The sequence below is a fragment of the Pipistrellus kuhlii genome, unplaced genomic scaffold (assembly GCF_014108245.1).
Source record: "Pipistrellus kuhlii isolate mPipKuh1 unplaced genomic scaffold, mPipKuh1.p scaffold_m20_p_1, whole genome shotgun sequence".
Taxonomy (NCBI): domain Eukaryota; kingdom Metazoa; phylum Chordata; class Mammalia; order Chiroptera; family Vespertilionidae; genus Pipistrellus; species Pipistrellus kuhlii.
In genome coordinates, this window is record NW_023425404.1 from 148,398,094 (window position 1) to 148,426,058 (window position 27,965).

The 27,965-nt window shown below is 42.6% G+C and overlaps 1 protein-coding gene across 1 annotated transcript in view; it reads right to left on the reverse strand.

Annotated features, from left to right (window-relative positions):
* Positions 1-18,352: 18,352 nt before the first annotated feature.
* CDS1 (CDP-diacylglycerol synthase 1) overlaps positions 18,353-27,965 on the reverse strand; it is a 55,036-nt gene continuing 45,423 nt past the window's right edge. Inside the window, exons 11-13 of the mRNA XM_036411740.2 lie at positions 27,076-27,195; positions 25,024-25,127; positions 18,353-21,051 (exon numbers count right to left, since the gene is read on the reverse strand). Of these exons, the coding sequence (XP_036267633.1) occupies positions 20,922-21,051; positions 25,024-25,127; positions 27,076-27,195 (354 nt within the window). The 3' untranslated portion in view covers positions 18,353-20,921. The remainder of the gene's footprint in view (positions 21,052-25,023; positions 25,128-27,075; positions 27,196-27,965) is intronic.

Below are 27,965 nucleotides of genomic sequence, written 5' to 3' on the forward strand. Positions count from 1 at the left end.
TATTCCCCAAGGGGCTTCGTAACAGCAGTTTAGAGAAGCAAGGGCAGAGAAGTTCTCCCAGTACCAATCTGAGGGTTATGGTTATACTTGTATAAAGGTAGAATAAAACTGCTAGAAAAATGAAAACAAAGACTATCCAGAAATCCCAAAGTCGGGTCAGCCAGGTCCGCTGTCTTCCTGAAGATTATCCGCAGGGAGTGGTTCACCTCAGAGCTCACCTTTCACTCTGGATGCTGATTGCCCAGCTGGTGGATCCGGGTGTTCAGTCCTGCAACTTTGAGAGCTGAGGGGGTGGTTAGCACGATTGGATAAGGTCCCTTCCAGGTTGGCTTAAGGGGTTCCTTTTTCCAGTTTTTTACCTAGACCTGGTCCCCGGGCTTGTGAGGGTGCACAGATGTTCCTAGAGAAATGAGCAATCAAGCAGTAACCCATCTGTGGACTTCAAGGATAGTTTTCCCAAGTCCTTGTAGCTGTTTCTGAATTTCTAAGCTCCCTACCTCCCCCCAATCTCCCTGTGGCCAAATTAAGGGAAGGGGTCTGCCATACAGAATTTCACATGGAGAGCACTCTACCCTGGCTCTCCAGACTCAGTTCACCTGCAGGAGCACATGTGGTAAGATGCCTGTCCAGGGTAAGTTCACCTCCTGGCATAGCTTACCATCGCCTGCTTGAGAGTCCGGTTCATGCATTCCACTTTCCCTGAACTCAGGGGCCTGTAGGCTGCGTGTGAGTTCCCCTGAATTCCTAAGGCCTCAGCTACCTACTGTACTACTTCCGCTACAAAGGCTGGGCCATCATCTGACCCTATCCTGTGGAATTATGTCCCTCAGTAATGCCTTGGTGACTTCTCTCACCTTCTCAGTGTGGGAAGGATATGCTTCAACCCAGCCCGAAAAGGTGAAGACTAAAAGGTATTTACTTCCTCCTCTGGGCCCTATTTCGGTAAAGTCTACCTCTAGATCTTCAAAGGGAGCCTGCCCACAGCCCTGACTTCCTATGGATCCTACAGGCCCCTGCCTTGCATTGTTCTGTGCACAGAGGAGGCAGCGCTGAGAGACGGGCGCATTGGGAGAGGAAGCGGGCAATTCGACAATAACTGCTTAACAAGGCTTCCAGAGCCGCGTTCCCTAAATGGGTAAATTCATGCTGCTGGAGGACTACTCTGTGAGCTAACTGTCCTGGAATGGAGACACTGTGATCTGGGAGTATCCACCATCCTTCGTCCTTAAGCCCCCTTCCTTCTGGGCCCATCCTTCTTGTGGGATGTGTTTTGGAAGTTCGGGTGGTTCAGGAGCCAGCATGTTCTGCAATGGTGCCGCCCGCTCCTGAGCAGCTAGCTCTGCCTTTATGGTCATGAAGGCTTTTTCCTGCTAAGGATCCTAGTTAATGGGTGCCTTTTCCTCTCCTTTTAAGGCTTCATAGAGGGGCTTAGCACGAACCACTTCGTGGCGGCCTCGCTGACATCAGCCGGTCTGCGGGTCTGGTCCCCCGTAGCTCCGATCATGGTGACCTCCCATCCTGAGAGGGGAGCTACTTCCTGAGTGACTACCGACTGCTCTGTCCCTGTAGCAACCAGAAAGTTCACAGTTTGGCCCCCAATTTCCATTCTGACCATGGGCTCATGGGGGCCCAGATGGAAAGAGCCGGTCTGTCCTGGTAGGAGCTCGCTGCCGCTAATCTGGTGAAGTCTGTCTCCTGCGCTCTGGCCAGTATGGCTGGGTGGTTTGGACGGCCTTTCCTATTTTTCTGGTGGCTCAGACAGTCATTCTTCCAGGGTCCTAATCCTTTACAATAGGCACACTGGTCCCGTTTAAGATCCGTCCTCCCTTTTCCTGGCTTGGCTCCTTGCTGTCTCCCTTTCCTTCCTGCCTGAGGGTCCTGGGACTTAGCTTCTATGCAGCCACAGCAATCAGGTTCTTTTTTAGTTTCTCCTCAGCTTCCTTTTTAGCCACATTATCGCGATTAATGAAAACCTTGTTTGCTATTTCTAGGAGCTTGGTTGCATTCTTTCCCGCAAATCCTTCAAGAGTCTGTAGCTTTCTCCTTATGTCTGGCTGAGCCTGACTAACGAAGGCTGTAGTTTGATTCTCGTGGGGTCTGAGATCAAAGGGAGTGTAAACTCGATATGCTTCACAGAGTCTGTCATAAAAGGCTGCTGGACTGCCATCAGACTTCTGGAAACCTCAGAGGTCTTAGCCGTATTAGTGGGTTCTTGTTTCTTGCACCTGCCCTGAGCCCCTGGAGGAAGGCCAATTGACCTCTCTCTATCCTGGCCCTCCCATCCTCCGAGTTCAGGTCCCATCAGAGTTCCTCATCTGGGAGGGCCTCCCTTGCCCATCTGTCTGTGTCTAATGTGCCTGCCGAAGCCTGGGTCTGGAGCCATTTCTGAGCTTCTGTTATTCTCATGCACTCATCAGTGTTGAAAAGCATGAGAAGGGGTTGTTTGCAATCGAGCCAGGTGGACATATGGGTCTGGAAAATTGAAGGATGTCAACCAAGACCTGAGGTTTTTCAGAATAGGCAGGAGAGTGATGCTTCCAATGAAAGAGAACGGTCATAATGAAAGGCTGGTAGTAAAAGGCCGATCCCCCTCTTGTAGGGCCCCATCTTCTCCAACTACATCGGGGCCCTACTTCTCAGAGAGGAATTTAGAAAGCCGGGAGTGGCCTGAGTCCCTGATCAGCTGAGCACAAACATCATCCAGCTGGCTCTGGAGAGTCCGACCCGGAGGAGATGGAAGGAGGTGTTGTATCTAAGCTTCCTGACCAGGCACAGGAGCACTGGGTGCCGCCTGAGGCATGTATGGAGGTAGTAGGACTGGCAGGGCTTCCTCAGGGGGTTTTGTAGGCTTAGTTTCCTTCTGAGAGGCCTGCTCTTTTTCTTCTGCCATTAAAGTCTTACTCTGTCCCTCCTCATGTACACAAAATCAGACCCAAGGTGGCTTAAGCTTGCTATTTCTAGCCACTGGTCAATATAAGGGAACTGATCAGGATGACCTGGGTCTCCTGTGATAATTCTGTGAATGTTCCTGAATGTGGGGACATCCAATGTGCCCTCCAGTGGCCATCCTATTCCAAAAGATGGCCAGTCCATTTCACACATCCTTTTTCACTCCTAGAGGACTAGTTTTACCCCATAGTCCTCAATAAACCCTTTTTAAAAATTCCTTAACAGCCGAAACCGGTTTGGCTCAGTGGGTAGAACATCGGCCTGCAGACTAAAAGGTCCCAGGTTCAATTCCAGTCAAGGGCATGTACCTGGTTGCGGGCACATCCCCGGTAGGGGGTGTGCAGGAGCAGCTGATTGATGTTTCTCTCTCATCGATGTTTCTAACTCTCTCTCTCTCTCTCTTCCTTTCTACAAAAAATCAATAAAAATATATTTTAAAAATTTCTTAACATACATTCTAAGACATGAGGAGCTATTACAATATTGCAAGTATGTAGCCCCACCCAGTGAACAAAGATGCAAAACAAACAGAAGGTAACATTTGCTTCCCAGCCTGGCCATGCCAGTCACCCGGACTTAGGTGTCTCTTAGCTTTGGAGAATCTGTATGAATCCTGAACCCGGATCACTACCTCAGGGATGGAGCAGGTTGCCTCAGTTTCTCAGGTGACTACACCTTCCTTAGCCGTATGAAAATTACCATTCACATTATCATTCACACACCAGTCAGTCTGAGTTTTGACTTCCACCCACAGAAAGTCCCTGAGGTAAATATTTCCCAGCACAGTGATCAGCCAGCCTCTTCTGTCCCAAAAGACAGGCCTGAACTCAGACTATTTCCTGGGAAAAACTTACCAGTCAGATGTAACCGCGGGTCCAGAAAAGTGTTTCCTGCCTCACTGAGTCCGCCGGAGCGCAGAGTCACAGCAGTCTCTACGGGCCTTACAAGTCCAGAAACTAGCAAATGTGCTGGTGGCGCCTTCCCAGGGTCTCAGAGCCTGGACTGAGTGCCTCAGAGTCTGCTCTCATCAGCGGTGCCCCAAAAGCCAGTGCAACTGATGTTTCCTGGCCAATGCACCAATTACATGGCAGCAATTCTTCAAATGGCCCAGGAGAACCATCAGTCAGCACTCAAAACCTTTATTACGCAGCGCTGCTAGTCCAGGAGATTCTGATCCAAAGCCTGAACTACCAATGTGAGGAGGTTTTGATATATATGTATCTTCTTGTGGCAGGCCCCTCAGGGTGTAGCTCTGCTCAAGTCAGTTAGAATGGGGCTTGTAGATTACTATTTAACTAGATACTGAACTAGGCTGTAAGCCCCCAAAGTTGCCCCCCTATTTTCCTTCTCATTCAATGTTCGGGTTTTAGGACCTTTTGATCCTTAAAAACTCAAGGACTCCAACTGCTTTTGATTGTGTGGTTTGCATCTATCAATAGTAATTGTATTAGAAATAAAAACTGAGATTTTAAAAATAGATATACTCATTTAAACATAACAGTGAGAAAACCATTATATATTAACTGAAGACAGCACCTGGGAAGGCACATGGGCATTTCTTTAATTATTATCAGCTGAACTCAGGGCGATAGGCAGAACCACACCCTGGGAAGATGCTTCCCCAATAAGGCTGGACATGCTATCAGTACAGACTTTTACCTTTGTCCAGGTATTGGGGGCAGGCTTTGATATGTAAATCCAGGCAAGCACCAGGGATGCTAGGGCCTACTCAAGAAGGCAAATAATCTTTGATCCTAAGTTTTGGTGATACTTCCTGGTATTTGGGGGTATAATATAAATGAGCTGGGCTCAAGGTCCTGTCCCTCCATCAGAGTGGCAGCGTCCCACCTCACTCCCAGCATCATAAATCTATCTCTGTGTCTTCCTTCCTTCCTTCCTTCCTTCCTTCCTTCCTTCCTTCCTTCCTTCCTTCCTTCCTTCTTTCTTTCTTTCTTTCTTTCTTTCTTTCTTTCTTTCTTTCTTTCTTTTCTTTCTTTCATTTCTCAATCCCAGGCCACCTCTACTTAGAAGTGGTTCGTTCATCTCTCTTTCTATGCTGTATGCGGAAAAGGGAGATCCCTGCCATATCTGCACCCCCCCACACACACACACAATTAACAACATATTTCTATGAAGAAAAAAACTTCCAAAAAATTAGGAGAGAGATTGTTTCACAATTTTGCAAACTCTTTAATGTCTGGCTTAATTGAACACAGGTCAATTCTCCTAGATGCTTCTATATTCAATCTGGTGATACTTCTCTTTGGTTGATGCATAAGAGGAAAATGCAGGTATGTAGATTCTCCAAGTGTTGACATACTTCATTACATATCACATCAGACAATCACATCATTTATCTCAAAGTGTCACCAGAGATCTCAGTAAATTCAAAGTCATGGCGATGCATACAAGTTTCTCAAAATTAGAAATTTTGTTTAAAAGCCTAAAATGTTATCCTTGGCAATGAATACTGTGTGTTGTTTTCTTTGAAGCTCATTCTGTTCATTTCAAGAGCACTGCTGCCAGAGAACCACAGTTTGCCTGATCTTTCTGGTTACGCTGGTGTTTGTGGGAAGGCAGCCAGTCTGGCCCCACAAACAAGCTCTTTCCTTTGAGACAAGCATTGCCCAGAGCCTCGTGGTTGCTTATCATTTTGCGTGGCATGGCTTAAGGCCTAAGATTTAATACAAGTAGCCATTTTTACTGCTTCTCAGGAGGCATCCTTTTTTAAAAATATATATATATACTTTATTGATTTTTTTACAGAGAGGAAGAGAGAGGGACAGAGAGTTAGAAACATCAATCAGCCTCCTCTTGCACACTCTCCAGTGGGAATGTGCCCACAACCAAGGTACATGCCCTTGACTGGAATCGAACCTGGGACCTTTCAGTCTGCAGGCCAACACTTTATTCACTGAGCCAAACCAATTTCGGCTCAGGGGGCATTCTTAAATGAAATAGATGCTTTTCTTTGTGCTGCAAGTACTTGGCAATGAGGTATGTCGTGACTGCTGCTAGCAGTTGGGTGCCACGGGCCTGACTCACATGTAGATTCCAGCAGTTGACTCACCATTGTTTTGTACCTCATGTCAGTACAAATACCAATGCAGTGGAAAAAGGCAGATAACGTTTCAGTATTATTCTGAGAATAGTCTTCATAGTCAGAGACCCCCAAAGGGTCTCAGGATGCCCAAGAGTCTATGCAGCAAACTTTGAGAAGTGCTGATCCAAGGAGAGGGTGCCACCTAAACTGTCAAGTAGCCTGTGTGTCTGGGAACCGTGTTCGGAATCATGGGCCCAGAGCCTTCAGCGGGGCTCCCACTGAGCCTGCCACCTGCCGGCCCAGCCCCGTCACACCAGGTTCTTTGTGGTGGCCACACAAAGACAGGAGTGCATCTCAAGTGCTGGAGTTGCTATCAAGGTCTTTTTAAAGTGTAGTCAGAACTCTAAAATTTTGCTACTGTAAAAAAACTGTTAATGGCAATCTTTCTATAGTAGGTACAGTTCTACCTACTGTAACACGCTGGCCAGGAGCTTGGTAGCGAATTTGGTCTGGGCTTAAGTTCCTCTTCTACCACTTCATGTGTGATTTTGTACCACTTGTCCTTATCTAAGGTTTCTCATATGTAAATTTATTGAGATATCATTAACATACTACATGTAATATATATATATATATATATATATATATATATATATATATATATGAATGAACAAGCTTGTTCTCAATATATTGTAGTGTTAATTTGGAAATATGAATGTAAAAGGAATGATGCGCCAAAACATTTTATAAAGCCCTGACAGGAAGTTTCTCTTTAGTCAGAAACAGAACAAGCAAGTGTTAGTGGTGTGGACGAAAGGGGCCACATGCTGACCTGACAAGCTCAGGGGAGGCCTGCATGGCAGACTTGCAAACTCAGAGACCTAAAGTCACCACAAAGGATGGTCTGAAATTAAACTTTAACTAAAAACAGTTATGGTGGGTAGTTACGTCCTAGGCTGGTATCTTCACTGACAAGGTCAACCTTTACCTTAACTGAGCCTATCTGTCTTTTTACATCTATAATAATGTGAAAGAACGTAGGGGGGGCTAGCAGTCTGTACCTCGCTAACTAGTGTCCTAATGCCTGTTCTTGTTAGCCTATCATCAAGTCATTGCCCCTTCCTTAATTATCTGGTCTTTCAAGAGCTGTTTTCCTGCCGGGTCCGGTTTGGCTCAGTGGACAGAGTGTCGGCCTGCAGACTGAAAGGCCCCGGGTTCGATTCCGGGCAAGGGCATGTACCTTGGTTGCGGGCACATCCCCAGTAGGGGGTGTGCAAGAGGCAGCTGATCAATGATTCTCTCATTGATGTTTCCTAACTCTCTATCCCTCTGTCTTCCTCTTTGTGAAAAATCAATAAAATATATTTTAAAAAAAAGAGCTGTTTTCCAAACTACCCTGTTTCCCCAAAAATAAGACAGTGTCTTATATTAATTTTTGCTCCCAAAGATGCACTAGGTCTTATTTTCAGGGTATGTCTTTTTTTTCCATGAAGAAGAATATGGTACACATTTATTGTTAAATGAAAATAAAGGAAATTTATTACCTGTATACTGTACGGTAGTATGGTAGTTGTCAACACAAACCAGACAAACTGTGAATCCTACAGTATCAAGAATTTACTCATTTATTCAATGACAATCATGTCATCATCTTCTGGATGATAAAATCATCATAACAATCCAATTCCTGAATTTCCTGGTGAATTTCTTGTGACTCCATTTCTTTCAGAATCAGTGGACCAAATCTCTCATGTTTAGCCTAGGAGGGCCTTATTTTTGGGGGATGCCTTATATTTCACTCAGAAGGAAACCTGTAAGTAGGTCTTATTTTCAGAGGATGACTTATTTTCGGGGAAACACAGTACTCCCAATTTAGAAGGGCCACAAACCAAAAAGATATAACAGCTTTGCTAGAGGAGATCACTGGCACCATCCAGGTTAGGCATTGGATACAATCTCAATTCCCTTCTGACTGACTCAGGAGGGGCTGCGAAATCCCACCACAAAGCTCAGTAGTTAGAAAACAAAGGACTCAGAAATATATATATAAGGAGAAGTCTCATTGGGTAAGTTGCTCAGGCTTTGGATCTTCTAAGTGCCCTGAGCCAGCAGTGCTGCTCTGATTAAAAGCCTCTGTCCTAAAACCTCTGAGTGTTCAACTGTTTCTTCTTTGTGCCAATTCCACAAAATAAAACAGACCCTCGAAATGTCTTGGTAACTTATAACTTCCCTTTGTCTGGACCCATTGGAGCACAACCTCCCTTGCCAGGAGAGATACCACAAATTCCTTCATTATTATCATGTTAATTGTTCCTGCACCACATAAGTATGTGTCTATCATTTTGTTTTGTTTTGTTTTTTTAATGTATTTTATTGATTTTAAAGAGGAAGGGAGAGGGAGAGAGATAGAAATATCAATGATGAGAGAGAATCATTGATTGGCTGCCTCCTGCACATCCCCTACTGGGGATCGAGCCCGCAACACAGGCATGTGCCCCTTGCTAGAATGAAACCTGGGACCCTTCAGTCCGCAGGTCGATGCTCCATCCTTTGAGCCAGACCAGCTAGGGCTATCATTTTACTTTATATCCAATCCCAGGGGTTTTCCTGCATTGCTTTCTCCCACCTCTCTAGTCTATCGCCAATGGATTTCACATAACCCACCCACGTCCCTTCCTTTGATTGCAATGTATAAATACAGATGTAACCCGCCATCCTTCGGAGAATTATCTCAATTTGTTGAAGTTCTGCCACCTGGCAATTGTCAACAATTTGGCTCAAATAAACTCACAAAAAGTATTTACAGGTTTGAATGTTTTTATGTTAACAGTGGGGAGAGCCCTGAGAAGTTAGTTCACACAAGAGGAAAGGGATTTGGAAAGGGGTTTGGTGGCCCCAATGCCATGCTGCTTATTAGGTCTAATTCCCAGCTCTACTCCTGAGCTTTCCCACTCCCTGACCAGTGCTCCCAGTTTGTCTTTTTCTTTCTTTCTTTCTTTCTTTCTTTCTTTCTTTCTTTCTTTCTTTCTTTCTTTCTTTCTTTCTTTCTTTCTTTCTTCCTTTCTTCCTTTCTTCCTTTCTTCCTTTCTTCCTTTCTTCCTTTCTTCCTTCCTTCCTTCCTTCCTTCCTTCCTTCCTTCCTTCCTTCCTTTCTTCCTTCCTTCATTCCTTCCTTTATTTTTTCCTTATAATTACAGTGAAAATGTACTAGGGTGTTGTTTCTGTATCATCCATGCACAATTGTGCCCTTCTTTATCGAGATAATAAGGGTTTGAAAGTCAACTTTGGCCTTCAGCTATCATACTTCCTACTCAACAAAGAGAGGGGGAAGTTCATTCCAGAGCAGAGTTCAGAGGTATTTAAAGCAAAACAACTCCTGCCCTGGCCACAAGGCTCAGTTGATCAGTGTCATCCCCGCCTTCCTAAACAACAGAAGATTTGCAGGTTGGATTCCCAGTCATGGCACATGCAGGAGACAACCAATCCATGTTTCTCTCTCCCTACCTCCTTTCTTCCTCCCCCTCTCTTTAAAGTGGGGATTAAAAAAGAAAAAGAACAATAGGGTGAGGACATGTGCTGGGGTGGGGGGTGGGAGGGTGGCCAATAGGAAAAAAAGGAAACATAAGTAATACTATATGTTATACCTTAAACAACAAAATGGAGAGAGAGAGCGGGGAGAGAGAGAGAAGAGAGAGAGAGAGAGAGAGAGAGAGAGAGAGAGAGAGAGAGAGAGAGGAGAGAGAGAGAGAGAGAGAGAGAGAGAGAGAGAGAGAGAGAGAGAGAGAGAAGAAAGAAAAAGAAAAGAGAAAAAAAAGAGAAAAAAAAAAGAGAAAAGGAACTCCTTTAGGATCTTGCCCTCAAGCACCTCCACAAATGGAAAACAAAAGCTGCCCCCTAAAAACTATTTCTGTTCCTAAAAGGAAGCCATTCTTTTGAAACCTGATTAGAGAGAAATAAACTAGGGAGCAAAGTTCAACCTAAGGAGTCTTTGGTTGTAAACTTAAGAATTATCACAGTCTGGCTCCGGCTCTGCAGGCTGATCTGCCAAGAGGAAGAAGGAAGACCTACTTTAGCAAGTTATCAAGGAGGAGTGTGCTTGGAGTTTGGATCCACCTCTGTGGAGTTCTTTTTTCTCCTGAGGTCACCATTAATGTGTGGATGCTGACACACATTCTGCTGGGCCTTGAGTTATGTAAAAAATGACACATCTACCCTCTTTGAGAACTTTCTAGCCTATAAATGAGAGGCTTGCACTCTCACTCCTGTATCTGTAATTTAATTTTCAGTGAATGGAACACCTTTATTTGAGGACCTGCTGTGTAGGACTTGCAAATACTTTGATTTTCAAAGTATTTTTGTTTATTCTTTCACCAATACCCCCCCCCCTCTTTTTTATTTTTTTAAAAAATTCTTATTGTTGAAAATATTACATATGTACCATTTTTTCCCCATTGACTCCGTCTAGCCCTCCTCTACCCCTCCTTCTCCTCCCCAAGCCCTTCACCACACTGTGGTCTATGTCCTTGGGTTATGCAAATATATGCATACAAGTCCTTTGGTGGATCTCTTCCCACCCACCTTAAGACGTTAATTTTTTTAAAGAGCAGTTTAAAATTGGTTTTGATATAAGTTGTTTTACGGCAGTTCCATGAACCTATTGACAAGGTTAAATGAGGACTTACTGTTTCTGATAAAGGGTTTGTATCCAGGTCCTATAATGATCTCTTACAACTCAATATGAAGAAAAAACATCCCATGTAAAAATGAACAAAGATATGAACAGACATTTCACCAGGGAAGATATATAAATGGCAAATAAGCACCTGAAAAGATGCCCAGCATCATTAACCATTAGAGAAATACAAACTAGTACCACCCTGAGACACTTCTACAGACGAGCTGGAATGGCTATCATGGAAAAGATGGGCACTGGCAGGTTTTGTTGAGGATGCAGAGAAACTGAAATCCCGGTACATTACTCTGTTTTGTACAGGAAGGTGAGATTGATTGTACAGCTGCTTTGAACAGTCTGGTTATTTCTTTAAAAACTAAACATAAATGTATCATATAACCCAACAATGCCACCCCTAGAACTGTATCCAGAAGAACATGAAGACACCCACACAAAGACATGTCTACAAAAATTTATAGCAACGTTTTTCATAATAGCAAAATGTTGTAAATAACTATTATGTCAATCAACTGGTAAATGGGTCAGCCAAATAAAGTACCAATAAAAAGGAAAGAAGTCCTGATACACTCAAAATTATTATGCCAGACACAAAACACTTCATATTGTATGGTTCCATTTATAGGAGCTATACAGAAAAGACAAATTTATAGAGACAGCAGGTTAGTAGTTGCCCAAGACTGTATTAAAATGGGGGTTAATTACAAAGGAGCGCCAGGGAATTTGGGGGAATGATGGAAATGTCCTCAAACTAGATATGGTGATGGCTGCACAATGTAATGGTATATAACCTCTCAGTGTAATTGTTGAAAAAACAAGGAAAACAAATAGAACTACTGATAGTTCAAATGTATATTTTTAATTTAATGTTTTAAAAATAAATTTTTATTGATTTCAGAGAGGAAAGGAGAGGGAGAGAGAGAGAAACACGAGTGATGGAGAGCATCATCAATCTGCTGCCTCCACACTGGGGATTGAGTACGAAACCCAAGCATGTGGTCTGACCAGGAATTGAACTGTGACCTCCTGGCTCATAGGTCAACACTCAACCACTGAGCCACACTGGCTATTTTTTTTTTTTTTAATTAAGTGTAGTTGGTGTATAATGTTATAGTTGTTAGAGGTCTGATGCACAAAATTCCTGTACTCAGGGGTGGGTCCCTCAGTCCGGCCTGCACCTTATTGCAGTTTGGGAGCTATCAGGTAATGTCCAACTGATGGTTTAGGCCCGCTCCCCCTGGCAATTGGACATCCTTAACACTGCCACGGAGGTGGGAGAGGCTCCCGCCACCGCCACTGCGCTCACCAGCCATCAGCCCGGCTTCTGACTGAGCAGTGTTCCCTGCATTGAGTGTCTGCCCCCTGGTGGTCAGTGCGTGTCATAGTGACCAGTTGTTCTGCTGTTTGGTCAATTTGCATATTAGCCTTTTATTATATATTGTAGGATATTAGTGTCAGGTGTACAATATATAGTGATTCTATAGTTTTATACCTCAAAATGTGATCACCCCACTAATATTAGTAATCACCTGTCACTGTGTAAACTTACCACAATATTCTTCACTATATCCCCCTTCCCCTTGTTTACCCATCCCCTGAAACACTCCTGGTAACCATCCCTTTGGTCCGTGTTTCTGTGAGTGTTTTGTTCCTATGTTTGTTTTGTTATTTGGTTTTATTTTCTTAGATTCCACGTATAAGTGAAGTTATAATGTATTTCTATATCTGACATTTCACTTAACATAATACCCTCTAGCTTCATCCATGTTGTCGCAAATAGTAAGATTTCACTTTTGTATTGCTGTGTAATATTTCTGTGTGTGTGTGTGTGTGTGTGTGTGTGTATCACATCTTCTTTATCCATTCATCTTAATGGTCACGGGTTGCTTTCATATCATGGCTATTGTAAAGAAGGCTGTAATAAACTTAGGGTGCGTATATCTTTATGAATAAGTGTTTTTGTTTTGTTTTTTAGAAAAATACCTAGAAATGTAACTGCTAGGTCATATGGTAGATTTATTTTCAGTTTTTTGAAGAATTTCCATATTATTGTCTATAATTCTACAATAATTTACTAGTATAGTCCCACCAACAGTGCACAAAGGTTCCTTTTTCTCCACATCCTTGCTAGTATATGTTATTTGTTGACTTTTATTACAGCCATTCTGACTGGGATGAGGTGATATCTCCTTAGGATTTCCATTTGCATTTCCCTGATGATTAGTGATTTAAGTATCTTTTCATATGTCTGTTGGCCATCTGTATGTCTTCTTTGGAGAAATTTGTTTTCATAGCCACTGCCCATTTTTTAATCAGTCTGTTTATTTTTTGTTATTGAGATACATGTGTTTCAAATATATGGGGTGGGCAAAAATAGGCTTACAGTTGTGAGTGTGTGAAACAGAGTTTATTCTTGTATTATTATTTATTAATTATTGTATTTTCCAGATGAACAATTGTAAACCTACTTTTGCTCATGCCTATACTTTGGATATTGACCCCTTACTGATATACCATTTGTGAATATATTCTCCCATTAAGTAGGTTGTCTTTTCATTTTGATGGTCTTCTTTTCTGTGCAGAAGCTTTTTAGTTTGATGAGGTCCCATTTGTTTATTTTTGCTTCTTTTCCCCCTTCACTCAAGGAGACACGTCGAAAAGATATTCCTCAGACTGGTATCAAATAGTTTGCTACCTACAATTTCTTCTAAACCTTTTGTGGTTTCAGGTCTTAAATTTAAGTTTTTAATCCATTTTTAGTTTACTTTCAGATATGGAATAAGACAACAGTCTAGTTTCATTTTTTATTTACATGTATCTGTCCAGTTTTCCAAATACCACTTATTGAAGAGACTGTTATTTCATTATATATTCTTATGTCCTTTATCATAGATTACTTGATCATATTATAAGTATTTTTTTTTTTTTTGGTTTCTGAATTTTGTTCCATTGATTTATTTGTGCTTTGTCAGAACCATTTTCTTCTTATTATTATTACTTAGCAATATAGTTTGAAATCAGGGTACATGATACCTCCAACTTCGTTCTTCTGTCTCAAGATTGCTTTGTTTTATTCATGGTCTTTTGTTGTGCCACATAAATTTTTGGATAAATTGTTCTAGTTCTGATAAGAATGTCATTGGTATTTTGATAAGAATTTCATTGATCTAAAAATTTCATTAGATTGCTTTCAGTAGTATGGTCATTTTAATAATATTAATCCTTCTAATCCATGAGCATGGTATGTTCTTTCTTTTATTTGTGTCCTCCGTAATGTCCTATAGTTTTCACAATACCTCATTGGTTGAATTTACTCCTACTTATTTTATTTTTGCAGTTGTAAATGGGATTGTTTTCTTAATTTATCCTTCTGATTGTTATTATTGTAGGAACACATGTATTTCTGTTTATTTTGTATTCTGCTACTTTACAGAATTGTTTCATTAATTATATTAATATTTGGTGTGTGTTTTTAGGGCTTTCTACATACCGTATATATTACCATGGCATCTGAAAATATTAAATTTTACTACTTCTTTTCCAGTTTGGATGCCTTTTATTTCTTGTTCTTGTCTGATTACTGTGGCTAGGACCTCCAATACTATATTGAGTAGTGGTGGTGAGAGTGGGCATCCTTAAATTTTTTGTGATCTTAGAGAAAAAGCTTCTTGATTTTCACCATTAAGTATGATATTAGCTGTGGGCTTTATAAAGTTTTTCTTTTGCTTAGTTCTGCTTTGATTCTTATTATTTCCTTCTACTTTGGGGTTTGTTTCTCTTTTATTGTTTTTTTTCAGTAATTTTAGATTATTTATTTGGGATTCTTCCTGCCTCTTGAGGTAGGCCTGTATAACTATTAATTTCCTCTTATAACTGCTTTTGCTGAATTCCATACATTTTGTAAAGTTGTGTTTTCATTTTTATTTGTTTCAAGGTAGTGTTTGATTTCCTCTTTGATCCTCTTTCTCTCCGACTTTCTACTCTTTTTGGAATCCCTATAATGAAAATGTTAGGGATGTTATATAATATGGGCTTGATGTTATCCATAGATCTCATACTATTTTCACTTTTTTTTAAATTCTTTTTTCATTTGCTGTTCTGTTTGGGTGAATTTCACTATTCTATCTTCGAGGTCACTAATCCATTCTTCTGTATTAACTAATCTGCTGTGGATCCCTTCTAGTGTTTTCTTCATTTCAGTTATGTTCTTTACCTCTGATTGGTTCATTACATTTTCTATCTTTTTGTTGAAGTGTTCTCTGAGTTCCTTTATTATATGCTCAAATTTGTTGAGTATCCTTTTGATCATTGAATTCTTTTTTTTAAAATATATTTTATTGGTTTTTCACAGAGAGGAAGAGAGAGGGATAGAGAGTTAGAAACATCGATGAGAGAGAGACATCGATCAGCTGCCTCTTGTACACCCCCCACTGGGGATGTGCCTGCAACCAAGGTACGTGCCCTTGACCAGAATCAAACCCGGGACCTTTTAGTCCGCAGGCCGATACTCTATCCACTGAGCCAAACCGGTTTCGGCTGATCATTGAATTCTTTATCAGGTAAATCACTTGTTTGTATTTCATTAGAGTTTTCTCTGGAGTATTTTCTTGTTCCTTTATTTGGGGCATGTTTTTCTGTCTCTCCATATTTTAACTTTATTTTCTGTGTTTTTTCCTAGGAATTGGATAGAATAGCTGTTTTTCTCTCCCAGTCTTGAAGGAGTGGTCTCTGTGTAGACTGTGTGTTGAACAGTTTTGGAAGGCCAATTGTAATCAGTGCAGCTATGTATAGTGCCTGGTGTGTGGTCTGGCTTTGGCGAGTGAGTTCTAGGTGGGGCAGTTGTAGGTGGTGCTTCCTTGCTTTTTAAATCTGGGTCAGGCTGCCTGATGTAGACGGAGCTGCTTGGTTTGCTCTTGGCGTGCCCTGTTGTTTTTACTGTGGCCAGAGCAGGGGCTGGGTGGAGCTTCTTTACATACTTGCCTTTCAGCAACCCACCAATTCTGCTCCCTCTATAGACGGTGCACTTACTCATGCACCCAGAGGTGTCCCTGTCCACAGGAGCAGCCCTGTGTGAGTGGCCTATTTCTTTAAAAGTCCACAGTCAGAGCAGGGTATGGGCAGGGCCACTCTGTGTGCCTGCCTTACCGGCTCTGCCCTTTCTCTGGGTGGGGCAGTCTTGCATGCATGCTGAGCTGCAGTATGCTAGTTTTCACCCTCTCCAGGCAGGGTAACCCTGCATGCACACAATAGCACCCTGTTCACTCTCACAGGGCAGCCCTGCATGTGGGTGCTGCTCCACAGTGTCTCCAGGAGGGCAGCCTGCCCACTATCTTACACTTTCCGAACAGGGTATCCCTACCGGCGACATCATGGTATTTTCTTGTTGTTTTTTGTTTGTTTGTTTTGAAAATATATTTTATTGATTTTTTTTTTTTTTCTTACAGAGAGGAAGGGAGAGGGAGAGGGACAAAGAGTTAGAAACATCGATGAGAAACATCGATTCAGCTGCCTCCTGCACACTCCCCACTGGGGATGTGCCCGCAACCAAGGTACATGCCCTTGACCGAAATTGAACCTGGAACCCTTCAGTCTGCAGGTCGACGCCCTATCCACTGGGCTAAACCGGTTAGGTCAACATCGTGGCATTTTCTAGTCCCACATTCTCTCCAGGTGGGGAGCTCCCTGTGCACACAGCCTGGTGGGTGTGCAAACAGCACCCTGCCCTGTCTGCTGAGTCAGCTTTCAGGTGGAGGGGCACCTTCTGTACGCTGCGGCTCCTCCTGTTTCTGCTGGATCTGGATACAGAAGGGTGGCTGAGGACACGCTCCAGTGCCCTGCAGGTGGGCCAGGGACCTGGATGGAGCTCCTGCCCATACCACATGTCAGGGAAGCGTAAACAATGGCGCTCACCAGTTCCTCCGGCCCCGGAGAGCTCTCGTGTTCCCCAGCCTTCTCTATGCATCCCTTTCTCTTGCTTGTGCAGCTGTTCAGCTGGCTCCCCTTTGGCTCGCAGGGGGCACTGCCCAGGTATTTGCACTTTCGATGTGTCCTTGGAGGCTGGTGAGCTCAGTGGCAACCTGTGCTGACATCTTGGACTCACCCCTCAATGTGTCTTACTTGTACTAGCGGAAGCCTCCAGTCCCTTTTCACATGCTTTTGCAATTAAAACTGTTAAAAAAAAATATGCTTGATTATTCAAACTTGTTCTTCAGACTTATTACTCTTCTAGGTCCTGTCTGGTTTGGCACATCCCAAAGAGAAACCCACCTGGGTCCCTTAAGCTCAGCTGGCTGCACGGGAAAGGAGGGTCTGAGAACCTAAACCCCACAACCTGTACCCTGTTGTGCCGTAAGCTTGACAGTTTGAGATTTCATTCTCTAACACGCCTTTGGGTGGACTGCCCCTGATTTTTCTCTCTCTGGGCAACAAGGCTTTGCTTTACCCACCCATGTCCTTTGTACACGTGACAGAGCCAGAACGTATTCTCTCTGCTCCTTTGGAAAACTAACATTATCATCATCAGATAATAATCAGGTTCCATTCACCCACCCTCACTCAGGGACTCTCCAGGATACCTGATGACTCAAGGTTTCTCTCCGCTGCACAGGAAAAGAAAGACAACAGGGTGAAGGTGCGACAGACAGGCTTGGGGTTAAATTGTCTAGACCTGCTTTTTATTTGCAGCCATTGCATACGGATTTCCAAAGTGAAATTTTAAATCTTGTTGAATTTCAGGAGCAGGCAGAGAAATCTGCTGTGGACTATCTGCAGGACAGACAGCTCCTCCGTGGAGGTCAGAATAGTTGTCTTGTTTTCCCCTGATCCTGGTTTATACGTTGGCATCGCCATGATAAACAGCCACCTTGGATGGCGCTTGCAGTACCTCTGTCTCCAGGTAAAAAGCACTATTCTAATGTTCTTGGCACTAGAACTGAAAAGCAGTGCTGGGTGTCTGGCAGATATGAAGTGATGGGATGTCTACCGCTGAGAGAACACTTATGTGAACACTACCTAAATCCAGTGTGGCCAGATGTGGTTACCTTTCTGTTCAGTCACTTCCCTCTGCAGATGGGCAACGAGAGGAGAAAGTAGGAAGAAAGGAAATGAAGGATTACCAATTGGTTCCTCTAGAGTGGACAGAAACCAAGGCACATGCATAATTTTAACCCTTAAAACGACCCCAGCAACTAGAAATAACAAATCCCATCTCAGAGCTTTGCAACATGAAAACTGGACTGGGCATGGAAGGGCTGTCCAAGAGACACAGTGGGCATGTGCACAGTTAAGTCTTCAGACTCCAAACCCATCTGTGTGTTCTGATGCTTGAGGGCCTGGAGTGTTGGCATTGAGCCCGACCTGGAATCACAATGTCTATTCAAACAGACGCCCCTCAGCATCCATGTGACCTAAAGCTTTATAGGGACTGGGTCAGGACTCTGCAATGTGTAGAGAGTGCCACTGAAACTCGGCACTTACTCTTTCTAGTGAAAGGACATCACCTCTTGACAAACACACCTTTCAGCCATCACCAGAACTTCATTATCCCCAAAGATGTCACTGTAGATGTTGGTGATGGAAAATACACCCACCAATGTGTATCCATCATTGTTGTGTAAACACTAGTGGAACGAACGTTTCTTCTCCAACGAGAAAATGGCACAACAAGGTCAATGTGATTTATCTGTTTTATTTTCCTATGTTTCAGTAAAAGATTCAGAGAACTGATGGACACATATTACGAGCTACCTCCTGCCCACATACAGTATATGTACACTGCTTCTACTTTTTCCCTGAACAAAGTGATGCTATCTTTGTTCAAACCAAGGTACAAAGTGATACTGTAAACGAAAAACAAAGAGGTGGGTGGGTAGGTGTGGTCTTTGCTTTTCAGACAGTAAATGTATATGTATCACCATAGGGGAAAACACCGAGGGAACATTTGCATCCCACAGGTTAAAAAGTCAAGCAATAGGTACCCCCAGAGCACTTCCCAAACTAGCCACTTTGGGAAAATGGACCGTTACCTTGAAGGAAGTTCCTAGTCTTTCATTTTTCTGCCATCATGTAGCTGTACTAGAATTTAAGTCCTTTTCATAGTGCAAATACAAAAATGATCAAAGTCAGGGTTTTAGGGCTATCATTTGATAAAATATATTTTAATATACATGCTCTAAAAGTACAAAAAGGTACTTTAGCGCTGTTAAAAGAATTTACTTTTTACATATACAATAGTGTACACCCAACTCAAAGTATATTTGAGATAAGTTACTATTCTGACCCCAAATATTTCTAGCTTAATATTTTATTGTCATAGTGATTTTCCAATCATCGGTGATACTCTCCTCAACTATCACTCTGCACTGCAGTGCCTCAGCAGCCACCTTATAGAAAATGCAAGGGAACTGTGCACCTCCAAAGAGTTTTATTGTGCAAATCTCTATCAATGTAGGTTCCTATTATAAATTTTTTATTTGATTTTACAACATTGATATGCTACATTCCTGTCTGATCAACATTTTTGGAGCTTTTGTGAGGCAAATAATGAGAAATGCTAAAAATTAACTGGTAGGTAGCCTGATTTTAAAAGGGATCATTTTGTCTTATAACATTTCCATTGCCAATTCTAGGTTTTTATGGAATAGGGTGAAATAACGCTAACTGAATACATCCAGTTGTGAAGCAACTGAATGCCAAGCTGAGAAACCAGACGCTTGGTTCTGAGTTCAGCTGCACCCAGGACAGCCGTGCAGTGCGCGTGATGAAGCTGCCCCTTTAAGAGACATCCTAGGGCTATCGGTACTGGGACCCAAGCATATCTACCCTCTTTGATTGTGGGTACAGAACAGGAATATAAAATAATTGAAGCTTGTTTTGATTTAAACAAAAATATTTCCTCTTTTCATTAGTAAAACATTCTTTAAAATATATCTATTATTCCTCTCCGAACATTTAGCCAAGGAGCAAATAGGCAATTTTATTGCTGCCTCTTCAATACAGTAAGTATGGTTATAAAAAGCACACAGCAACATGAGCTTATTTACATTCACTGGTAAGAAACTTGTCCTCGTCCATCAGACAAAGGTTTGACATTTGTGTGCTTTTTGTTCTCGGTGGGAAATCACTTCTGCTTGATTTTCATTCTTGGAAGAAGAATATTGTCAGCTGATGTCCTCGGGTTTTATGACATGATGTGAGAAAGGAAAGGGACAGAGATGAGCTCTCCCATGATGTCAGTCAGGGTCTGGGCCTCCAGGCAGATCTTCAAGCTTCCAGCTGCATGGGAGCCGGGACACACAGCCTTATCCACGGACGGGTCACTCTCGCTCAGCAGGGCACCCCCTCTCTGCTTCAGCCACCACCCGTGCTCTCTACCCTACGTACTCATCTTTTGTGCTCATGGCCACAGAACTTTAAGAAACCAGTTCACAGGGAAACAAGGAAAAGCAGAGAACTGGACCCAAAGTGTCACGTGTCCCTGTCCTACGCAGTCTCCTGAGCGCTTGTCCTCCGTGGAGGCTGCACACATGTTCTTCAGAGCAGAACTCTCCTTTGTTTCTCTTCAAAGGCTTTTGCGAAGTCAGGTTTTTTCCAAACAACTTTATCAGAAGTAGAGTCTGATGTCAGCCAATAAAGATAGAAATTTCAGCCTCCCTCTCTTGAATTTCAAACCTACCTAAAAGTGGAATGTTTTCCCCCGGCAAATGATTGCTTACTTACTTTCCTTTTGTTTTGGATCCAACTCAGCCCTCAGAAAATACTTCAAACCCAAAGAGGAGGAAGTGCAGGAGCACGAACTTCCTATAGTGAGCTTCCAGGGAACATTCTGCTAAAATCCGGAGCAGCTCCAAGTGCAAAAGTAAATATTTGTGCAAAGGGCACACATTCAGGTGCAATCTTAAGACATCCTCAATGGACTCATTTGATAATATTTGACTCTTTAAAAACAGTCTTTTAAATTATGAACATGGCAAGTAAGGGAAAGGAAGTTAACATCAGAAAATACACTTTAGAAAAAAGTACAGAATACTCTGGTGATCTGCTACTTATTTCATAACTTAGATCAAGTAGGTAAGTGTGTGTTAAATATTCACAGTAATTCAGAGAAGAAACACTTGTGCCTGTAAATCTTCATTCTAGTGCATTTTCAACCATTTTTCTGTACATTTACAAAATTTCGCCTGTCAGTGCTTTTCTGTAGAATTCCTTATTGTCGACTCAGTCCTTCCCTCTCCGGGTCCGGTTATACCTTCAAGGTGGGCTGCAGGATCCCTTTCTCAATGAGGTGCATCTTCAGGGTTTTGTATATATTTAACTGCTGTTCCGGCTGAAGCACCAACAACTGCTGCAGCACTTTGCTGGGATTCGGGCCCCTGGTAACAAAGCAGAAAGGAGAGATCTTGCTATTGTAAGAGAGCTAAAGGAAGCATATGCCCCCAGTTTAAATGTTGCCTTTCCGTGCAGAGCAGTGATCTTTACAGAACTGAAACAGCTCCTGATCAGAGCATACTCTAATGCCCGGTGTTAGTGCTAACAGTAAAAACAACACAAAAACAAACAAAAACCTCAAATGATTTTTTTTGCTAAGAGGCGTGCAGTCTCCACATGGCAGGAATGCACAAACACCAAACCCAGCCTTGGTCCTGGGCAGTACATGGGGTACAGATCTGAACTCGACAAAATTCTCCGAAGGGCAACCTGTGTTAAAGGTGGGGATAGGAGACAGATCCTGAGATTGGACAAAACACACACAAAAAAGATCCTGTAAGGAAAGGAGCAAAACTCCTGGTGGGAAAGGACATGAAAACAGTGTTTCGCTTGTTAGCGTCAAAGAAATGTCCAACAATGGAAGGCATTTTGTGGAGAACCGCCCAGGGAACCATGAATGTTCAGGAGGCCGGACTCAAAGGGTCTGAGCCCAGAACTGAATTCCCATCTGCCGCGGGGCCACAGCCTTTGTCCAAGGGAAGTCTGAGGGCCCCAGGCTGAGGAACAGATGAAGCGGATCTGCTCCAGCTGAAGGGAGGGGAGCCCTGCCTCCTCACCCATAGCCCTGGCTGTCCCAGGGGGAGGGTGTGAGCTCAGGGTGAAGGGAAGCAGCGAGGGCCAGTGACACTGCAGGCACAGGGGCCTCTCAGCACCGCCCTTTGGGCAGCTCCACCAGCACCCCCGCTGTAGCCCTTCTCACCCCCCTTACCCCATGGGCTGGTCGGAACGCTCCAGACCAGGATGCTGTCCTCACACTGTGCTGCCGTGACTCAGTCAGGGGACTGCAGTCTCCCCTCCTGGGCTCTAGAACTTATCCACCCCCCTTGTACACCAGGGGCCACTTATATGATCTTCTAAAGTGCTAATCTATCAAGTTCCGAGTGAACCTAATTCAGATGGTAATGCAGATGTACCGTTTTGTCATTTCTGCAGAACCACTTGAATGGCAGAGTATGGTTTACTTTTTTTTGAAGAGCAGTGAGTAAATTCCAATGGGAAAAAGACATAATACAAGGAGAATGGTAACCAGAGAGACATTTACACGCGTAATTAAATTTAGAATTTATAATAAGGACTGTCCACTTCAAATGGAATTATAGGAAGTAGAAATGCTCAGATTCAGCCATCTTATGGATCCCTTTCATGAACATGCCAAAAACTGCAGCCATAATTCTACAGCCACAGTCTCCCCGAGTCAGGGCACAGCTTGTCTTAGATTTCTTCCAAAGATTCAGCAACAGCGCTCATTTTGGCAGCACATATACTAAAAGATTAAGCAACTTGATAACAGAAACCCAGAGGAGAGCCCACAGAGAAAAGGAAGGCTTTTCCAGCAAGCTCAGCTAAATGCAAAACTGCCAGCAGGTGCTCGGCCTGCTGCACCCTGGCACCGGCATGGTGTTCCCGCAGCAAGTATTTCAGGTGGCAAACAACGAGAAAGGCACATTTGAAAAAAATCTGAGGTATGAGTTGATGCCCTAAATGCTGCCATCTGCTGCAAAGATAGAGTTCTGAGGGCCTAGCCACTAATTACTAATTTTCAGCTCTATCAGTAAATGAATTACACAAATAGATTGAATATTCCAAATAAAAATACAAAGGTTGTCTACTGGGTTATAAATAACAAAAACAAAATCCAGCCATATGCTTGTTGGAAGAGAAAAGAAGCCCTGACTTGCGTGGGTCACTGGTTAGAGTGTCTGGCTGTTTACCAAGGGTCTCAGGTTTGATCCCCGGTCAAGGGCACGTGCCTGGGTTGCAGGTTCCATCTCTGGCCCTGGTATGGGAGGAAGCCAGTTAATGTGTCTCCCTCCCTCCCTCCCTCCCTCCCTCCCTCCCTCCCTCCCTCCCTCCCTCCCTCCCTCCCTCTCTCTCTCTCTCTCTCTCTCCCTCTCTCCCTCTCTCCCTCCCTCCCTCCCTCCCTCTCTCCCTCCCTCCCTCCCTCCCTCCCTCTCTCTCTCTCTCTCTCTCTCTCCCTCTCTCCCTCCCTTTCTCTCTCTCTCTCTCTCTCACACACACACTCTCCCTCGCTCTCGCTCTTTTTTTTTAAGAGAGAGAAAAGGAAAACACACTTTTACTAAAAGGATAGAGGAATGCTAAAAGTAAAAGGAGGAACAAAGAATTCTGTGCAAATACTAACCAAAATAAGGCTGATGTAGCTATTCTAATACCCAACAAAATAGGCTTTAAGCAAGTAGTACATAAAGATGGGCAGTATATAACAGTATATAATGACATTAGGAGTGATTTAACAGGGATATATGATAGCTCTAAATGTGTATATACTTAATACAACCTCAAAATATATAAAGCAACAAATGACTGAATTAAAAATAGCATTAGGGAGAAGATTCAGGCGCCTGCCACGTTGCAGGGGGGGGGAGGGGGGTGTGACAATTATGTGAGACCATAATCAATCAATCAATCAATCAATAAATAAAAAAGCATTAGGTAAATTTACAATCATAGCCAGAGATTTTGACAAGAAATTTGTAACTGCTAGAATAAGTGGACAGGGAAAAAAAATCAGTATAGAAGATTTAGCTAAACTTCACCCAAATGCCATATATAACATGCCCACCAGAAACTGCAGAAGGCGCATTCGCTTGTGTGCACATGGGACGTGTACCTGAATAGACAATACACTGAGGCATAAAGCAAGTCTCAACAATTATTAAATACTGAGATAATAAACAGTATGTTTTCTGACCACAGAGGAATTAAAACAAAATCAATAAAGAAAGGAGAAGGGGAAAATCTTCATTTGTTTGGAAATGAATCAGTACACTTATAAATAATCCACTGGTCAGACTAGAAGGCTGAAAATCAATAATGTAAGCTTTATCTCAAGAGCTTAAGAATAGCAAATTGAACCTAAAGAAAGATGAAGGATGAGAATGGACAGCAATGAAATAGAAAAAACTATAAAGTTAACAATGCCAGAATTTGATTCTTTGAAAAGATGAATGAGGTAGATAAACTAACAAGACTATTGAAGAAAAATATAAACTCCTAATAAGATAACACAAGAAAAATAAGTGTTAATACAAAAATTCTCATGCTGTTATGAGTATGTATTTAAAATGGGTATATATTTAGGGACCTATAAATATGAGTTTCAACTTCAAATAACTCTCTGAAGGAAACACGTTTTCTGCTTCCATACCCCCAAATGGGCCTTTTGGGGGCAGACCCAAAACATTAAGGTTTAAAAACAAGAATAAGCCACCCTAAATAAAACAGCAACGCCCTCCACTCACCCCACCCCACACAACCCGATCCCCTGGCACGTTTTATTTTTCTCTGTGGAACTTATAACCACCTAAACAAGCTATATTTACTTGTTTAGTGTCTGCTTGTCCCCTTTTCCCTCCAACTCCCCAGTGAGAATGCAAGCTCTGAAGCATGTATTTGGTTTGTTTTCTTCTCAGCTATATTCGTACCAAGAACATTTCCCAATATGTAACAGGCCCTCAGGCAATAATGGGTGAACTCGATGTACTATTATGGCCTCCGTTTTAACTCTTTGTATTCACTATCATTGCCTTACCCACAACCAAGAAATTAAATCTCTGATGTTCCAATCCAGTACCATCCATACTGAGTGGATTTTAACTTGGCCCTTTAAAGACCACAATAGGTACCGTTGTTTATGTCAGTTCAAATCTACATATAATACAATGATGTAATGTAAGCACACTGCTCAGGGGTACGTGTGACACAGCTCCAGGGGCCGCCATGCCCTCTGATATGATAGGTTACCACCAACAGCAAAGCAACTCGTTCAAACCAATGCTTATGGAAATGAGAACTTCAAGAAACCAAGTGTGAAAACATTTTTTAAAATCTAAAAGTACCTTATAAAACTTGTGATGTAGACATGCACAAACGTTGCCATCAGGTACTGACAATCAAATCTGTCCATTATCCCGCCATGTCCAGGAATGGTGTTTGCAAAATCCTACCAAAACAAACCGACAGATTAGCCAATTAAAAAAAAAATTGTTATAAAAGATGTTTCTGGAATCATGGACACTAGGGAAAATACTATTAGATTGTCACGCCAAATACAAACTTAGACCATGTGCAGCAGATCAAAACCACATCTTTGGCATCTGTACCCATGTTAGAACATTACTGAACTGACCAGCAATATTAAAATAATGCTCATTAAATATTAATACTAGCACTAACTTTTTTTAGTTAAGAAAACTTTTTCCAAATCTAAAGAGCTATCAGCTATTACTAGTCTAATATTTTTACAGACTACACTTTTCTGATTAAGCAAAACTATTTTGGGAGCTATTTTAGTATTGCTGACAGATGTACATCTGATTTTAACTCATATTTATCCTAATGGTTCTTACTCTGAAATAAACATTTACTATTATAATAAATATTTCTTCTAAGAGTTGGAGTAAAAAGAACATAAAAGAGATGGGACACATCAGTCAATTGAATTGAGGGTTTGGTTAGTAAGCCTCTGCAAATTGGCTGGACAGATATATCCATATCTCTCAGGGCCTGGGAAATAGCAATGACTAATTCCTCTTCTCATTCACTGGGGCAACCTATAAGCATCTAAAATGCAGCAGCAATTACAGCATTTTGGACAGGAAAACATTCTCAGCAGTCAACAGGAAACCCTGGGTTGGAGACTATTAAAGAAAATGCCATTCCAAATATAACACGTCTCTGTGTAAAACAAATCCTTGGTTAATTTTTGCCAACACGTGTCCTTCCTTCTCTTCCCTACTAACTGCAGCCCAAGACAGCCACAGTAACTAATTGGACAACATCTCTCCCACTTTTGTATTGCGTCCCACTTAACATACCGTCTGCCCCATCGCAGATCCTCACCCAGTCCCTCACTCCCCTGGCCTTTGGGGCCCTCCCTGATCTGACTCCATCAGCCTCTGCAGCTGGACTGGCCACCCCCCTCACCCCCCCCACTCAAACAGGCTAAGCTCCTCCCTCCGGTGCACTCACTGGGGCTCTCTTCCTCAGTTGTCTCTGCAGGCCTCCTCTTCCTCTTCTCAGATTCCTGCTCAAATGCCACCCCCTCAGAGAGGCCTGCCCTCTCTCACTTCTAAAGGCACAATGTTCCCTCTGAGCTTGGTGAAGCCATGGGAGGAGAGCTGAGAGGAGAGGGCAAGTGTGCAGGGTGTTCCCAAAAATGTGTACACACTTGGAATGGTTATTAATTCCAATGGGCTAAGTTGAAAAGAAGCAGCAGCATCAATTGAGCTAATCAGCTGTTAACTGGGGGTACCTTTTTGGGGGACACCCTGTGTGTCACTCCCTAAGAATCTAACGTAAAACATAGGGATGACGTTAAGTATCTGGGACAGGGGCCAGCAAACTATGTCCCACAGACCAAATCCAGCCACTGTTTTTGTATTATTAACTTGATTTATAAAATAAACAACATGCCCACTCATGGACACATTGTTTGCCAGGCTTTCCCACAGCGATGGCCGAGGCTAGAGGTGAGTGGTTAGGGTGTGGTTAATGACCAAGGGATTTTACGGAAGTTAGCTGACCCCTGGTCGAGCAGAATGGACATTTACATATTCCGAGTCTGCTCTGTCTGTCCCTGAAGTGAGACTGTAGCAGGACACTCATCTTTAGATGATTCGTGCCCAATTCTTGGCCGAGAGCCTGAAGGACCAAGGTTCTGTATTGTCCCCAATTAAGTAACACATGCCGTTTCTATAAGAGAGGCTGACATGACATGGCTGGACCAAAACCTGACAAGGAAGAATACGCTCAAACCAACGAGGAAGCATTCCTGTGAGGCCTGAAACCAATAGTTTTTGCTGCAAGGCTTAATGGATGAGACCCTTAGAGGACTGAACTTCAGCTCTATTACGTTTTCCAATATTATAACAAAGAACCTAAACACACACCTTGATTTTGAAAGCTCTTTTGAATCCGCTGGCAAAGAAGCCTCCAAAGGGGCCAATCAGAGATGCAAACGTTGACAGAGCAATGCTGTGGATCTGGAAAGGGTACAAGTTCACTCTCTCCTGCGGAGGAAAACAAGAGGGAGGGGTGAGGCATTAAAATTGGATTTGAGCACACCACCTAAACTAAAAATATGACCTAATCATAAGTCAAAACATGTAACATTTTTGCTAATTTCAGGCTCACGGAAGAAAAATACATTGCAAGCTCTCCTTATCCATCTTCTCCTAGCCGCACTCTCGTGTCCTCTGCATGCCACTGACAGTGCCTGGCACACCAAAACCTTGCAACCAACAGGCAACTTTCTAAACACTTGAGCAGTAGACTCAGCAAGAATCAGCTGAGTTAATTTCGGAATTTGTTTTTTACCTGCAGTATACTTTGTTTTTGTAATTATATATTATTTTAAATTTTGAATTTTATTTCACTTAAAGTGAAATAAAGTTAATATGACAGAATGAGGGTAGGGCTGGCCTATTAATAGTAAACTAAATGTCAAGGAAACACATGAAAATAATTTGCTTTTAAAAAATATACCAAAATGTGCATCAGCAAGATGTTTATAAAAGATCTACTGAGATCATAAAAATTGAGAAATCTGCAAATTGTTTCATTAGTTATAAGTTCTTGCTCCTCATTTTTTTTTTTCTTTCTTTCTCTGCTTTAAATAAACTAAAGCTACAGACTACGGACAGTGCAGAGCCGGCCGGTATGGTTTAACAACCATCATTGAGAGCACCAATCTTAATCAAAGATTGGCAGTATCAAATCTTTGCAGATAACAGATGGCTCGGACACTGGAAAAACTCTTGGAATCTACGTATTGAGCACT